Source organism: Salminus brasiliensis, chromosome 11 (genome assembly GCF_030463535.1).
Source record: "Salminus brasiliensis chromosome 11, fSalBra1.hap2, whole genome shotgun sequence".
NCBI classification, from domain to species: domain Eukaryota; kingdom Metazoa; phylum Chordata; class Actinopteri; order Characiformes; family Bryconidae; genus Salminus; species Salminus brasiliensis.
The window spans coordinates 13,533,544-13,550,488 of NC_132888.1; the positions used below are offsets into that span (position 1 = coordinate 13,533,544).

Sequence of the window (16,945 nt, forward strand, 5' to 3'; positions counted from 1 at the left end):
CAACACTGTGCTGGGCTTTGAGCTTGACTGGCTCTAGAAGCCACCCGTTGTCTCCCTCTGGTGGCCGAAGGCGGCCTAGCTCTGCAGCCAGCTCTTAAATAAATATGTAAAGATCCTGAAGAACATTATTGTTATCCTTACCAAATACACATATACACAGAACAGCATTCCTCCAGTGACATGTTTTGGTCCGCGGTCCCTACTTTGGTTAGTAGACTGTACTAACTAGTACTAAAGTTACTACTTCTTATACGGCAGATAAGAAGAGACTGGACAAACTCATAAAGAGGGCCAGCTCTGTCCTGGGGTGCTTCTTAGACCCAGTGCAGGTGGTGGGAGACAGGAGGATGACAGCCAAGCTGGCATCCATGCTGGAGAACAGCTCCCATCCCATGCATGAGACTCTGGCAGCACTGGGCAGCTCCTTTAGCGACAGGCTGCTTCACCCCAAGTGTGTGAAGGAGCGGTATCGCAGGTCCTTCCTTCCTGCTGCCGTCAGACTGCACAACCAACACTGCTCCCAGCGGACCACATACACACACACTTAACTACACACACATGTTCATGTTCAGGGAATACTATGTGCAATATCCCCCCCCCCCCCATGTGCAATTAAGAGTCATTTGCTGTAAATAATATTGTTATTGCTCTTTTAATTCTTATCTATATTGTGTGTATATAGTGTAAATTATTTATCTAAATTTTTGTAACTGAGTGTCTTGCTATCCCTTTCTGCTGTTACACTGGGAATTTCCCCACTGCGGGACTAATAAAGGACTATCTTATCTTATCTTATCTTATCTTATCTTATCTTATCTTATCTAAGGCTTTTATAAAACTGAGCCATAGTCAATTAAATGTATTTTACAATGAATCAAACACAGACGAAACACAAGCTGATTCCATACGCTTTTTTTAATTGTTTAGGTTTTCTGATCACTGTATTGCAATATACGCAACTGTATATGCCAGCATCTTTGGATTGTGTAAAGTCCTGCAAATATACATACACACTTTTGTGACCCTTGTGACCCTTGCAGTGTACCAGCTTTGTTAAGTGGTTAAACTGGTATTGTTACGATGATCAATCAATATGATTCATATTTCATAGCAGTGATAATAGAACATTCAACAGTGTGCCATTTAGCAGCTTTCTGCACATATCAGCACTGTTTTGAGAGTTCAGTAATATGGAAAGAGCAGTAAACACTGCATGACTGACACAGACGTTATAAAATCAGTGGCTCACTGATACTTGCGGAGGGCCCTATTTTAATATTAGGCATGTGGTACTAATGTTATGGCTGATAAGTGTATCGTCACTGTCCCGCAAGAAATTGCATGACAGTGACAATGCTCCTAAGATATTTAATCTTTTTTTTTTTTTAAAGACCATCATCTTGCTTCTCAACACAGAGTAGCATAAATAAAATAGTTTTTTAATGATTTTTAGCTTACGTTATATAACTTTGAAATTCTGTAATAAAAAAAAAAATTGTGTAATTTTTCAGTTGAATGTGTCTCGATATTATTAAATATGTTAAAGACAAAGGTTTTCATGTCGTAACATTTTTACTGACATCACTATATATCTATATCTATATATATATATCTATCTATATATATATATATATATATATATATATATATATATATATATATATATATAGATAGATAGATAGATAGATAGATAGATATAGATCATGTGTCAGTGATTGTGGAGTGAATAAGTCCCAGTTGCCACACTTGCAGCTCTTCTGTCCTTTTTTGATGAAGACCACAAAGCCATAAGGTGCTCTTATACCGGCTCGGCTTTGTCCTCAGGTACAGGAGTCAAACTTGGAGGAGGAGAGTCAGTGTCGCGAGGTGAAGCTGCAGATCTTCCTCGGTGACGTAGCTCAGAGGCAGGCCGTGACGACTCATCCAGAATGGCTTCTTCTAAGGACTTCATGGTAACAGATAACAACAATGTGTAAGAAAACTAATGCTTTGTCATCACTGTTTAACTTAGTCAGAAAAAAACATTTCATTTTTGTTATTTTAAACCCCAAGCCTTTTGGTTTGTATATTTTATTATAATCAATTATGAAGGGACCAAATAATCCATAAAGAAAAATTTTATTATTAGTTTTTGACTTTAATAAGCAAAATCCAAGCATGAGTAATATTACCTGGTTTTCAGCCAAGGCTTTTTTAGCCATGTAATGCTCTCTCTTGATCTTTATCTCCACTTCCTCTGGAATGTCTGGAACCATCCAGTCAATCATGCGACCAATCAGGAAGACCACATGCTGAAATGGAACCATGACCAAAACAATCACCAAAACAATCATTAGATGTCTATTCTGAATTGGAGATGAACCAATCCTCTATAGGTGAATAAAATTAAATGCTATTTTCCTTGCAAATGTCAGAGCACAATATTGATTGATTGAATTTAACATAGTAGAAATAAATAAAACATAGCGTATAAAATGTGACATAACCTTTGTTCATGACACATAAAGTTTTTTTTGTTGTGTTTTTGTTGTTAAAGCAACACTATGTAGTATTTTTACCTTAAAACAGCTTTAAAATTGTGATGATGCTCCACTGACTTGTAATAGGAAGAGTAGCACCACTACTGTTGCCACTCCAGATTCGGCACAGTGCTAATTGCTGTATGTAATGTTATTATTTTGAATAGTGTTGCTTTAAATTCATCTAATAAACAGAAATAGTGCATTAAAATGTTCTGAATGTGTTCTCAGCAGAGGACTTGTTTACATATTTTCACAAAAGTTATACCAAGTCAATATTACTCATCATGTGTATTAATTAAAAAACTTTGTATATATCTACATTTTAGTGATGCATATGTGAGACTACCTCAAATATAATAACGAAACCTAGCCGAATAGCCAGCAGGTTATAGTACTCAGGAGTGTGATGTCCCTTTTCATCTCTGAATCCTCGATACCTGAAAATGAACATTAGAATACTTAGTAAATGAGAGTGCTCATCGCTATTCACACCACCTTCATCAACTCCACAAATCACTCCATAGCTTGCTTTTATATTTATAATGAAGCAGTAACAATCATGTCAGGCAACACAAACCCTCTACCAGATACATCAGCCACAGACAAAATAAAGTGTAAAGACACTTTTCTTTACCTGCACTGCATATGACTCTGGGTGAAGTTGTTGGGGGCAACAGAGAGGGTAAAATCAATGTAGCCTTTCAGGCTTCCTTCGGTGGTGTAGCGGTAGTAGAGGCGCGGCAGGAAATCAGATGTGAAGGCAATCAAGAAAGCCTAGCAAGGGAAGAGGAAGTTCAGCAAGCTTAAACAATGCCATTATCTAGTCCACTGGTTATGTTTACAGTTTTCAAAGCCACAACAAATCCATTGTAAAGAATCTCTATCGATATTTCCCAGGAAATAAAGTTTCAAACAGTGGCAAAGCTTCATAGAAAGAACAATCAGGACTCTTTCTACACTCTACACTACAACTACACTCCCATAAGCTGTCTAACTGAAACTATAAAGACTATAAAGCAGGAATGCTCACATTGCTGATCACAGCCAGATAGGTGATGACCTGTAGGATGTTGAACCATATTCCGATGTCCTGGGCCCGCTCTGCTACAGGCCTGCGGTATTCACAAACAAATTTCTGTGCATCCAGACGTACCTCCACCCAGTTGTTCACCAGGGCAAAGAGTGGCGCCAGGGGACAAGCTGCCACAAAGATGGTAATGAAACCAAACTGCAGGACTGCAAAGAGAAGGAGGCTTACTTTATTAATAAGTCCAGCTGTAAGAAGATCTTTCATATCATACTTCACTGCTTCAGCGAACAAACACTACATTGCCTGAGACAGGCTAGAAAAGGGACTGGCTAATTAACTGATCTGATCATTTGAGTCACCTGTCCTAACTATTTCTCATGACATGTGATATCATTTAACTGACCTCGTTTTGTTCCGAGGCCTGAAGATAAATCTCTTAGATTAGGTAACAGTGTCATTAACTGAGAGGTCAATTTTTGCTCACACTTATGTAATACCTCCAGCATTACACACACACATAAAATAGTAGTAGTAATGACTCTGTTTAACCATAAAGCCTCTGAAATTGATTCTATAGAAAAAAAAAACAAGACCTTCTTTCTACATGTAGAAAATGTGTTAAGATGTGTTGTAAAGGTGTGAGATTTCAGGACTAACCCATTTCTAGATATTCACTAAACAGTCCTTCACACTCTAACAGCTCATAGTCTGTTTCCCAGGGTGCCGCACTCTCTTGGTTGTTTGCCCCCTTCTCTCTCTGAGTTGGGTGAAGCTTCCGCTTGTTCCACCATGTCTTAATCTTACTGGGGAGAGTGGAGGAAGGGGTGTTTCAAGACATTTTGAGACAGAAATACTGAAAGATTTACTGTGTGATGAAATTGGACTTACGGAAGAATAAACTCTTGAACATTGTTGATGACTTGTTTGCCCACCATGATGACCAACAGCTCTTGAGCAAGCTCAATAAGACATCCTGAAGCACCACACTGGACAAAATAATACAACAAGATTGCTGCACATAGATAGATAGATAGATAGATAGATAGATAGATAGATAGATTGACAAGTAGACAAACTGATGGAGAGGCAGAGAGAGACAGATAGATAGATAGATTGGAAGACAAACTGCTAGATACTTACATCCTCATTTCGAATCCCAAAAAGTTTGTAGTAATTTCCAGGGTATCCGACGAACCTTAAAAGCAGTAAATTAAATCTGTATTATTTTATGTACTGAATTCATCTGGATTTAAGTCAGATTTCTGTCCATTGTCACAAAACTGAAATCTCCAGATATCTGGACTCCCTCAGAGCAAGACAAAAAAACCTTGATAGGAACCAACACAAAGGAAGAACTCACCCTCATCAACACCATACTAAATGTTCAAAAGTTTGTGGACACTCCTTATAATGAATACATTCAGCTACTTTAAGTTGCACCTACTGCTGACAGAGATGTATGAATACACACACAAGCTGTGTGTCTACTCCCTGTAGAAAATTATTGCCCACAAAATTGGACTCTCTGGAGCAGATAAACATATTGGGACCATGGCACCTGAACACACTAACACTCTTGGTGCTGAATGCAATCAAATCCTTAAAGCAATCCTCCAAAATGTAGTAGAAAGTCTTCTCTGGACATTAGAGACAGTTACTCCAACAATAAGATACATTCATTTTTTAATACCCTTGATTTGGGAAAAAACTATGATTTTGCAATACCCCCAATACTTTTGTCCATATAGTGTATCAAAACAATAACACTATCAAATGGCTAAGACTAAAAATTAAGAAATGTCTAATGATTATACAATGTTGAATAAATAATAATGAATGGACAGTGTTTTGTAATACCCACCTGCCCTTGAAAAACGCAATGTAAACAGGAGAAGAGTAGAAGTTGACAAACTGGAAGATGAACACCTTGAGGGTGAAGGCGTCTTCATATTTGGTTTGAGTACGGTGCATCTCTGTTGGCAGAAAGGTAACAAAAATTGGTTCTGCATGAACAAAAAGCACAGCTGAAATATATGTGGGGTTCTGTGCTTTCTCACCCCAGCGGGTCAGGATTTGGGCGAGATATGTGTAGGCTTTCGACAACAGCAGAATCACCACCAAGTTCAGCACAGAGCCAGTCAGACTTGCTATCCTACTAGCCTGTGTAAGAGGTAGAAAACACAGGAATGAACTGAGGGATAAAACACTGCATAGGTGCAAAGACAAAGCCTATCCTATAATTTATTTGAATTTAATCTGGATGTTGTATTTTGCAGTGGAAATCCACAGGGAAAAATTAAGTGAGCATGTAAGTGGTATGCTTATTCTTATTATGCTTATTCTAATGCTTATTCTAACTCATTTATTCTATTAAGGCCTTACACTGCAGTTATTATGCAGTTATTAACCTTACATATAAATAATTACTTAGTACCTACTATACTGATTACAAACAGTGTACACAAACTCATTTAAACTACTTTCTTAATAACCAATACTGTGTTTTTGGGACACAGCTTTTACAGTATTGCAAAACATAATATCCTAATACTTCAATAGACCAATATTTTCTTACACCCTTACTAATTACTCAAATTTAGATCACTGACAAATCGAAGTTGTTTGATTTATTGTAATGGCAGGTTTTTTACACCAAGCTTACTGGGATTCATTAGTTCTAACAACCAAAAAAAACTTTCACAGTGTGGTTAAAAATTGTCATATCATTGTAACTTTTTTAAGATTTTAAATTAAGATCATGACATAGTTATATAGAATTTAATACTTACAGAGAATATGAAAAAGGCATTCCGAGATTTGTAGATGATGATGCTCAGGATAGTCCGGTAAAGGATAATTGCTATTAGAAATATCAAAACAACAGCAACCTGCAGAGATAAAGCTCAGTCTCTAAAAACAGATACATGTGGCCTGCCTGATGCCTGCCTGTTACCACAAGAATAAGATCAAGGGAGATCAATTACAAGTCATATTATGTTTTACCATGATGATGATAACCGTGTTGCCAGTCACAATCCGTCTGAAGCGGCTGGTTTCTGGGAAATGGGGCTCCTCAGCTCCAGTCACTGGATTGCGGATCGTTGTGGGTGCCATGGCGGCAAACTCTGGCCTTGGCCTTTCCTAGAATTACACAGCAGGATGTTGTATAAACGCGGGGTAAAAGAGTTTATTCTGCTATTGTTGGATTAACTGTCTCTACTGTCCAGGGAAGCATTGCTGGAGCATTGCTGTGAGGATATGATTGCATTCAACTACAAGAGCGTTAGTGAGGTCAGGATCATCCCCAACTCCAGATTCATTCCAAAGATACTGGATGGAGCGCCACCATTTCACTGCTCCACAGCTCAATGCTGGGGGAGGGGGTTATACCCCTCTAGCCCACACATGGCATTAGGCATGGTGCCAATAGGTTCATGTTTATTTGCTCCAGAGAGTCCTTTTCTATTGGCTTAACTTCTCTACAGGGACCAGACAGGCTGCGTTTGTGTGCATTTGCACATCTGTATCAGAAATGGAATTTCTGTGTCTCCAACTGTATTTCTTGTATCTCCAACTTTAAAGCAGAATGAAAAAATCTTCTTAACTTTCTATTCTATTCTAAAAACCATAAAAATAGAAATACAAGGTTTTTGCATGACAGCTGATATTTGAATCATGTTACACATGTAGACAAGTGCAGTGTTAGGAGTCTTGATCAAGGATTCTTATTATTGTAGTGTGGTGTGCTTGCCAGGGTGAGGATTCGAACTTACTCTAAGGTGTGGCCCATGAAAGCGAAGAAGGGACAATTCTAACATATCAAAGACAGGACAACAACAAAGTTTACTTAGTTGATCAAGACCATGTTCAGGCTCTACCAGGAGTGTCTCTACACTACTTGTTGTGCTGGGGCACACATAATTTAGAGGGGCACAGCTGTACCCCTCTGTTTGCCTAATGTTATTACTAGTTAACAACTAAAAAAAGTTATGGCCTGCCGGCAGGCCTAAAGTATTTCTACAAACTTTTATTACAAAATAATTGCTCCACCAGTTTGTACAGAGGTGCAGTTACTGAATACTTTGTGTGAAATAAGCCTAACAATGTTTGTAATAATAGTATTCTTATTTCTTGTTAGTATATTAGTCTTATTATTAATGGTAATATAAGTAATATTAATGTCACACACATGCATGAAATATTTTCTTTGCAGCATAAAACTACATGTAAAATTGTGATTGTCTTTGCTTCATCAGCTCATGTTAGCCAGATAACACAGGCTTTTGAGTAGTTTACTGGTATATTGGTTGCATCACAACAACCATTTTGCAAGCTTGTGTTATCAATGCCCCTTTTATTAACTAACATAGATAAGGTTTGTGCTAATGTAACATAGTAAGGTCTGTGCTAGCTGCCTTTGTTAGCGTAATTTATGTCTTTGCTTTATATGTATAGTCTTTGGTCTAATTTGTATTTTTGGTAGGTTGCTAAGTGACTAGAACCAAAATATAAAGCTATGTCATTAGTAACAGAATAAACTGGTTCTGACTAAAAGCATAAGCTGCTCAAGCTTTGGGAAAGACGCTGGAGCATTATGGGAATTGTAGTGCTTTGTAGTGCTGAAGTGTAGTGTAGTAAATTTAATGCCATGTCCTGTAGGTCTGCCCAGCAACCCAGGATAAAACTGACTTTGGCACAGCAACATGTGGCTGGGCTCACCTGCCCCAGTAAAGTGGGTCTAATGGTGCCCCAAACTCTACTGTTTCACAGTATAGACAAAGCTACTGTAACACTCCATGTAACACCTTTAAATTCAGCTCCCTGCCTAAGACAATAGTTCCTTAGTCAATAGTTCCTGTACAGAGAGTGCAGTTAGACTTGCTAGATACTGACAGACTACACTGACACCCTTTGTGATGTTGTCATTTCTACAGAACTGAAGAGTCATGAGATAACTACAGGGATGCTTGTAGAACGGTGTGATGAACACGCTCATAAAAATGGGTTCTTCAAAGGTTCTTTACATAGAACCATGACAACCCATTTTTAAAGGGTTTATTTCCCGGGGTAAGGGACTCTTTGGATTGGTAGGAAACCTTTTCTGTCCCTCTTTGATAAAAGTTTGGCCACTCTTGATCTAAAGCTATCTTATATACTCTTCTTACCTCACTCTCCTCAAACTCAGTGCAGTCCCACCTGTGGGTCAGGACTGCACAGGTGCGCTTCCAGTACTCCAGGAAGGTGACCGCCCATAGCGACATGAAAATACTGAAGAAGACTGTCCCTCCATTGTCAAACAATAAACCTGCCTGCGGACCAATAACAGACAAGGTTATGTCTACAGCATATGGAACCCTGACGTTTCACTGTACACTCAGCTTCCTGATTAGGGGTGAGCAATAAGACGATATGTTATCATTACTGGAATAAACTGTCAGAAGTGAGTGCCACTGCTGTGAAACTTACTCTATAAGTGTTGCAGATGCTGGAGAGGTTCCAGTAGCCGCAGATGTCGCAGAGTGGACACATGACAATGTTGTCACCATTATGGCAAATGTCCTGCCTAGAGACAGGTCAGGGAGCGAGGTCACAGTTAAAAGAAGGACAGTATGCTTTGGACCAGACCAAAAATGTCAACGTCACTTACGCTGGCACATCAGTGACCATAAGCCAGATTCCAAATAAAGAGAGAAGAAATCCCACGACTGCAGCAGGAAGTAACCACCCTGTGTAGAAACCTAAAGAGGGAGAGGGAGAGGGAGAAAGGGAGAGAGAGGGAAAAAGAGAATTAGACAGAGAGAGAAAGAGAGACGCTTATGATGTTCAAAGATATAGATAGCAAAAGCCTAGAGGTAGAATTGGGTGTGGTAACACTTGTCAAACATTATTTGCATTAAGATAAGGATTAAGGAGCTAATGAACACACCTCACACATTTGAGTGTCAGCCACAGTCAAACTGATAGCACTGGTCTGGCCAAAAATAACCAAATGTAGTATATCAGCCGAGATTGGTATCTGAAGCTGCATCTTTTCTTTAAACTACGGCTACAAAAGTAAAAATAAATGGATGGATTTAGGTACAAGGTTAGCATTGTGCTACATATTTGTGTGCCTAAACCATCGCACAACTGCACTGAGCTGAAAAATAATCTCACATAGTCTTGTTTATGTGGCTTCTGCCACTGTATGGCATATTGTAATCTTTAAAAACAATATTTATGCTATCTTTGTCTTAAGCCGTATATGTCCTTTGAGTCGTATAGATCAGTGCATACCCAGCCAGGCAAAGTAGAGGGCCACCTTTTCACCAAAGTACTCGCGAATGTGGTGCAGAGGCTGGTACTTCTTCCAGCAGGCCCAACGTGCCCAGTACTGATACAGGATCTGCCTTGTGCTGAGAGATTCCGGATCAGCTGGACCTTTGGGCATTTGATACGGACCCTTACAGCAACAGGGCAAAAAAAAAGGAGTGTAAGAGTTGGTATGTGTTTGGAAGTAAACAGCTGCAGATCCTGGTCCTGGAGTGACACAGTGTAAAACACCTGGTTATCGGTTATTGTTATCATTTAAATTCATGCCCATAGTTTACCTGAATTTACAATAGACTCTTACCTCATGTAAGGGATAAGCTGCAGTGAATGCATTCTCACTGATCAGCCGGGCTAGTCCAACCTCTCCCCTCTTCAATGCGCCATATGGCGTCCTAGATAATATCTCATATAGCTGTGGTATAAAAAGTATAGTGGTATAAAAAGTAAGTGTTTTGTCAAAAGATCACTTTACCACTAATCTGTTAATCAAGAGCACAAACATAATTTAAAAAATGCTGTGTAAATGAACTGAAATCTGTTTGGCCCGTTGTGGACTTTATTTAGCCTAAAAAGAAGTTGAAAATTGGGCTAATCCATATGATTTGGTCCAAATTTAGCCCAAAGTGAAGATCATTTTAGACCACATATAGCCCCAATATGTGGTATGTGGTATGTGGTAATATTTGGGTATAAACCCAAACTAGTCTGTCTGAACATAATCTCCAACTTCCTCTAGACTTTGGATCCAACCCTAATCCACCTCAACTGATCCAACTAATTACTAGTATTGCTAATATTGTTAGCACTTTAAGTCATTGTTCGCCAAAAAGTCACATTTACCCAGTGCTGTATTCCCCTTAGCCCAAACATAGTCATATTTGTAGTCTGAAGTTTGCTTCATCATTTTTGCACTGTTGCTACAAGGTTAAAGCACACTATATGGACATATGTATTGGGACACCTGTTCATTGTTTCTTCTGAAATCAAGAAGTTTATCCTGCTTTTGTTGAAATAACTGGCTCTACTAGATTTTGTAGCATTGCTATGAGGACTTTCTAGAATTTCATCTAGTGACATAAGTGTTAGTGAGGTCAGGATGTTGGATGATCACCACCCCACCTCATCCCCAAGTATTGGATGGAGCACCATCATTCCAGAGAACACATTTGCACAGTTCCACTGTTCCACATCTCTTTTACTTTTCTAGCTCTTATACTTTCTAGCTCCACTACAAAACAAGGGACAAATTTTAGACCAAACATGTCTTGGCCATTTGATTGTGATTTTGGACATTGGGTATATTAACTAAACAAACATTAACATCATTAGCAGTTTTGGGTAAGTAGTCCTCAGAGGTTCAATCTTAGTAAAGAAAGGCTAATGCTACGTGCAAAAGAGCATGACCAGACAGAAACAGAGAACATATACAGTTGTGGAAAGCTATCAGACTGTTATGCAATACCTAATGCAACACATTATGTCCAAAAACTGAAGGAATTAGTTGATGCCAAAGCTGATTTGTTGGGCCATTTTAAAACTTTTAAACATCCAAACTCACGATCTGATGTCTCTGTGTGGTCTTGAAAAAAGTGTCCTGATTTTCATGGTCAAGAAACCTGCAAGCAGAAATGAGGGTGTGAAAACGGTGTGTGTGTAGGAGTGTGTTTACCTTTGAGGAGTTGGTACAGACAAATGTACTCTGTGTCAACACTACCCTGTGTGAACAGCGACTTACATGCTAGTTAATCGCTTCCAGTTGTCTATTTGCACTTCTACACTACTAAATGCTATAATTATCATAAAATATATACAGCGAACTCAAGTCATCTGTCATCAACTTCTCCTCCATTACAGACTCTAAACAGGTGATACTGCACCTCTCCAGCTTTTTACTGTGGAACTGGCAGGTGTAGTAGTCTGGTGGGGGGTTGGGCACTTGCTGGGCAAGGATGTTAGGGATGTGTAACTTGCCCAGGATGTTCTCTGACCAGTTGGAATCTTCATTTGTCTCAACCTGGGGTGCAGATTCAACAGAGAGAAGCAGTGGCTTTAGACAGTTTCTTATTCTTATTCTTATAAATACAGTTCATTGTATGAATGTATAGTGTGTTGTTCTGTATGTTCTGTAAAGCTTCTCCTCAGTATTGACCTGTAGTGGCACCCGGAGGCTGATCTCTTCAGCGTAATAGCACAGGGTACTCCAGGGGGCGCTCAGGAGAATGTAGGTCTTCTTTATCTTGCCCTGCACAACTTCTTTCTGAGAAAAAAGACCTTATATTATCTAATATTAAATTAAATCAAATCAAATTTATTTGTATAGCACTTATACATCTGACATTGTCACAAAGCAGCTTTACAGGAATCCAGAAGTAAGACAAGAGAACAATAAAACTTGGCATATTGGCATTTCTTGCTCCTGGGCTCCCCCTATAGTTATAGAGTGTAATTCACACTTTGAGACACCCCTAAAGGACATGCTTTTCACATGCATTTTACAGGATACAGAACTACCATCTGAAGTGAAAGAATCATGTGGACTGTGGTGCCAAGGTAATATTAGAGGATAGTCTACATATGTGAGATGATGACCTTTAACCCACGAAAACCAACCTTCTCCTGTTGGAGTCCAGCAGCCTGCAGTTTGGACAGGAAGTCAGTCCTCCACTTTCTGTGAATGGCCTGGGTTGATGACTTGTCCTCAGGTTCAGATTCCTTCAAAGGATTTACAGGCTCATCCCATACTAACACGAAATCTGATAAACATACAAAGTAATGAACCTGTGGTAATGAACCAGCTTTCAAAACTAGCAGGCTTTACACTAGGTTTTGTAGGAATTTTGCTGTGAGGATTTGATTGCATTCCATCACAAGATCATTAGTGATGTCAGGCCACTCCAGCTTAGCCCTAATGGCACATCCTTTTCTGGTGGTAATGCTTTTATGCTTTTATGTATGCATGATTAAACAATCATGCCAGATATTGTAGCTGAATTCACTAATTGCCTGGGGATGTCTGGATACTTTTGGACTTGTTCAGTATTGTAAGTTTCTAGAGTGTTGAGACCCCAAGGTGTGGTAAGTGGTGGGCTTTTCTTTTGAAAGAGGAAAAGATCTGCTGATAAGATAACACATTCATTAGTAAAACTAGCTGTTGACAGAGAGACCTCTAATGGAGAGGAAGTGAGTCATATCAGTGTTTTACACACATTGTATTGAATGTACCCGTCCATCAACTCCATCATCCAGTAACTATTATTACAAAGCTGAGACAAGTAGGCTCAACCAGGATATTTATAAACTAGGGAAACAAATCAGCCATAAAATGTTTAAGAATTTTTAAAAAAGCAAGGATTTTTCATGCTAGGGTAAGGGTTAGGCCTAGGGCTAGGAATAGGTTTAGGGTTATGGTTAAGTTTAGGGTTAGAATTATGTTGGGGTTAGAGTTATGTAAAGCAATAATAAGAACAAGAAATAAGAAAAACTGCCTGAAAACTGCATTTTTCATGTTTTCATTGGCTATTGATTAGACCCATTCAGATTGAGTCGCTGAACAGTATACACTACAAGATTATGCTTAGAGTCGGGTTGAAAAAATCAAATGTTTATTAGGCTCTGGCTGGTATGAAACGTGATTGGGAGGCCAGAAATCTGGGCCTCTTTCACACTACTCAATTCTCCAACTCTCGACTTTGACTGACAAAAAGTCTGCAGACTAGAGTGAACAGCACAGACTGAGAATTGAGGCTAGAATCACATAGTGAAACCTGGCATTATGTTAGGTTAAGTTATGGTTAGGTTCAGGATTAGAGTTAGGGTTAGGACTATGGTTGGGCTTAGGTTTAGGGTTTGATTAGGGCTATGGTTGGACTTAGGTTTAGGGCTTGGTTAAGGCAATAGTTGAGGTTAGGTTAAGGGCTTGGTTAGGGCTATGGTTGGACTTAGGTTTAGGGCTTGGTTAAGGCTATAGTTGAGGTTAAGTTAAGGGCTTGGTTAGGGCTATGGTTGGGGTTAGGTTTAGGGCTTGGTTAGGGCTATGGTTGGGGTTAGGTTTAGGGCTTGGTTAGGGCTATGATTGGGGTTAGGGATTAGGTGTTAGAGCTTGGTTGAGGCTATGGTTGGGGTTAGGTTAGGGGTTTGGTTAGGGCTTGGTTGAGGCTATGGGTGGGGCTGTGGTTGGGGTTAGGGTTTGGTTAGGATTAGGTACAAAAACATCACAGATATATATATATACACACACAGTTCAAGTATGGAAAGCAGTCCTGTCCATGAGGTAATGCAATGTTTGGATCTGTGTAATTTGGATATTGTGTAATGTTTATGCTGGAATAAACAAACAAAAAGATTATTTTATATAATACTCACCAATACGTGTGACCCCATCACTAAACACATTCCTTTTCTTCTGAGGAACCTGTAGAAATAGCCACACATCATTATTAATACACACAGTATATTAGTGCCACACATCATTGTGTGTTATTCAGAATATCATGCAATCAGGTAGAAGGAAACGTTAATAAATTCATTTGTTTGCCCTTTTATAACTATGGAACGTATAATTTATAAGTCATAACTTTTTTCCAGAATGTAGGGGAAATGTTAAATAGCACACACACACACACACTTACTCCATGTCCGTCCATGGTTCCATAGTTGGGGTCATGGAGCTCAGAGAGGGTGATAAGCGTGGCACTGTCTTCCACTTCACTCTTCTTCTTCATCATAGTCCCTCAGCCTCACTTTCACTTCAGCTCTGATCTCAGGAGCTCTGACAGCTCCCTGAAAACACATCATGAAGAAAATGAGGTCCACCAAAGCGAGCACTTTAAATACCAGTATCCCAGCTGCATTAGCGGTCACTGACAGCTTCTGTCATTATAAACACCAGCGGGCGATATGGTTATTTGAGCACAATCTGTACAGTAGCAGATGAGTCAACACCTCCATCCAAATGGCCTAATTAGTGACAGTGTCTGGCACAACAAATAGAACGAAATCCCTGTAGGAACCTCTGAGCAAACATTATTCCCTATACAGAGGAAACTCCCACAGACACACTCACTCTTCTCTCTCTTTTTGGGTTTGTATAATTCCAGCTGAAGCCTTTAGGACTGACCTGATGTGCTTCAAGATGGCTCAAATCATGACCTGCATTTCTTTTCTAAATGTTGAACGTCTGGATATTGTCTGCAATGCAATATTTGATTTTTTATTTTTTTGTCAGATTTTATGTGTTTAGGCTGGAAAGCTTAATTAGTTCAAAGAAAACTGAATTCATAATAAATAATAAAGAAGTAAAAAAATAAATCTATATTAGCATGTCATTAATGCATTCTGTGTCACATTTAGATCCAGATGCAGATAAAGAAGGTGCCTGTATTGACATTGTAGTCCAGTGCAATGCTCATGCCAAACTATTTAACACAGGCTTCACATTTCTGCTGTAAGGAACTGGATATAATAAAACACGTAGATGCAAATGAAGAAGCAACTGTCCAAACACCAAAAGCTAGTTTTCCATTGACCTACAGGCAGATGGTTTTATTGATTCAAACGATGGTGATCTATTCAAATGGCCAGCTAACAGGAACGCTGGAGGCCAAGCTGACATCTGGAAGACCAAGACAACTGTTTAGGGAATCGCTAGAAAGGTAAATCAGTTTGACTGCAAAAGAAAAAAAAAAAAAAAAAAAAAACCTTCAGGAAGATTTAGTAGACGCTGGGGCTGGTGGTGCACTGTTCAAAGTTAAATAATAGAAAATAGAATAATAGAACAGAAAAATAGAATTCATAATATGCAGCAGTTTCAGGACACTGTATTAGGATGTCATGAATGCATCCTGTATCAGTTACAGAAACAGATACAGAAAGTGTCAATATTTACATAGTAAGCCAATATGCAATGCCCAGGCCAAATTTTCAAGGTATTTTACACAGGCTTCATATTTCTGCTGTAAGAAACTACATACAGTAAAATAAGAAGATAATGCAAATAAAGAAGAAACTGTCCAAATACAGAAAGAGTGTTTTCCATTGACTTACAAGCAGACGTTTTTGTTGATTGAAATGATGATGATCTATTTAAATGCCTCGTAATGTCTTGTCATGTCTTGCCACTGTGGTGTGATCATAAAATTCTCGTATGGGGGAAGCCAGCCTCTCAGGAAGAGTGTTACTCTAGAGCCTTTTTAAAACACAGATAGGAAAATCACACAAGTCTATCTCTCTCTCTCTCTCTCTCTCTCTCTCTCTCTCTCTCAGTTCAAGTGTAAAACTAGCTGACTAGTAGCTTTGTGTAGCTGCGGTTTGGCTGTCCACATACTGGAGCTCAGTGGCCAGAGCAAAGACTCACACATCTTCTAGATAAACTCATTCTAATCCCCATAACACTGACTATTCATTCCCTCGATTTCTGCTCACCTGTTGTTGAGTTTCTCCTTTCTTCACCTCAGCATGTCAGACACTGGGCTTTCCTACTCCCTTTCAGATTCACTTCCACAGCTGCATCTTTAAAAGATGTGTAGGTGTGTGGTTCTGGAGACTCCTAAAATGCTCTACCCCTCTCTCTCTCTCTCTCTCTCTCTCTCTCTCTCTCTCTCTCTTCTACAGGACACACCACTCAGTGTAACACTTCCCCTCAGGAGAGATTAGGAGGGTGGTTAATAAGAAGGGGGGGGAACGTACACTATGAGAAAAGGAAGGGGCGAGGTTTTATTCCTGTTTGCTGTTAAGGAGGAGTCTCCTGGTGCCACAGTCTTACACACACACACACACACACACACACACACACACACACACACACACACACACACAGAAATCTGCTAATGTGTGACAGAATTCAGATGACCGAAGCACAGTAGCAGTCTTTGCTCAAACACATGGCAATTAATAGACAAGTTGAACCAGGTGTTTGAACAAGAAAATCACAAAACTGTGCAGGACATCCAGGACTGAAATCAAACAGTGTTGTATTGTATTAATCTTTATTTTAATTGAAAGAGAGAGAGAGAGAGAGAGAGAGAGAGAGAGAGAGAGAGAGAGAGAGAAACAGACACAGACAAACATAGACAGAACGAGACTT

The 16,945-nt window shown here is 39.3% G+C and overlaps 1 protein-coding gene across 1 annotated transcript; it reads right to left on the reverse strand.

The window, feature by feature from the left end:
* Nucleotides 1-900: 900 nt before the first annotated feature.
* Nucleotides 901-16,464, reverse strand: ano7 (anoctamin 7). Its single transcript, XM_072691829.1, has 24 exons — nt 16,285-16,464; nt 14,493-14,643; nt 14,227-14,275; nt 12,475-12,617; nt 12,014-12,121; nt 11,742-11,878; nt 11,423-11,480; nt 10,166-10,276; nt 9,829-9,994; nt 9,200-9,290; nt 9,019-9,115; nt 8,718-8,861; nt 6,556-6,693; nt 6,342-6,440; nt 5,610-5,712; nt 5,414-5,525; nt 4,693-4,747; nt 4,441-4,538; nt 4,210-4,355; nt 3,553-3,758; nt 3,157-3,296; nt 2,869-2,959; nt 2,172-2,291; nt 901-1,945 (listed from the first exon to the last, which is right to left on the reverse strand). The coding sequence occupies exons 2-24, from the start codon at nt 14,586-14,588 to the stop codon at nt 1,799-1,801; spliced, it is 2,655 nt and encodes an 884-aa protein (XP_072547930.1). The 5' UTR covers nt 14,589-14,643; nt 16,285-16,464; the 3' UTR covers nt 901-1,798.
* Nucleotides 16,465-16,945: the final 481 nt, after the last annotated feature.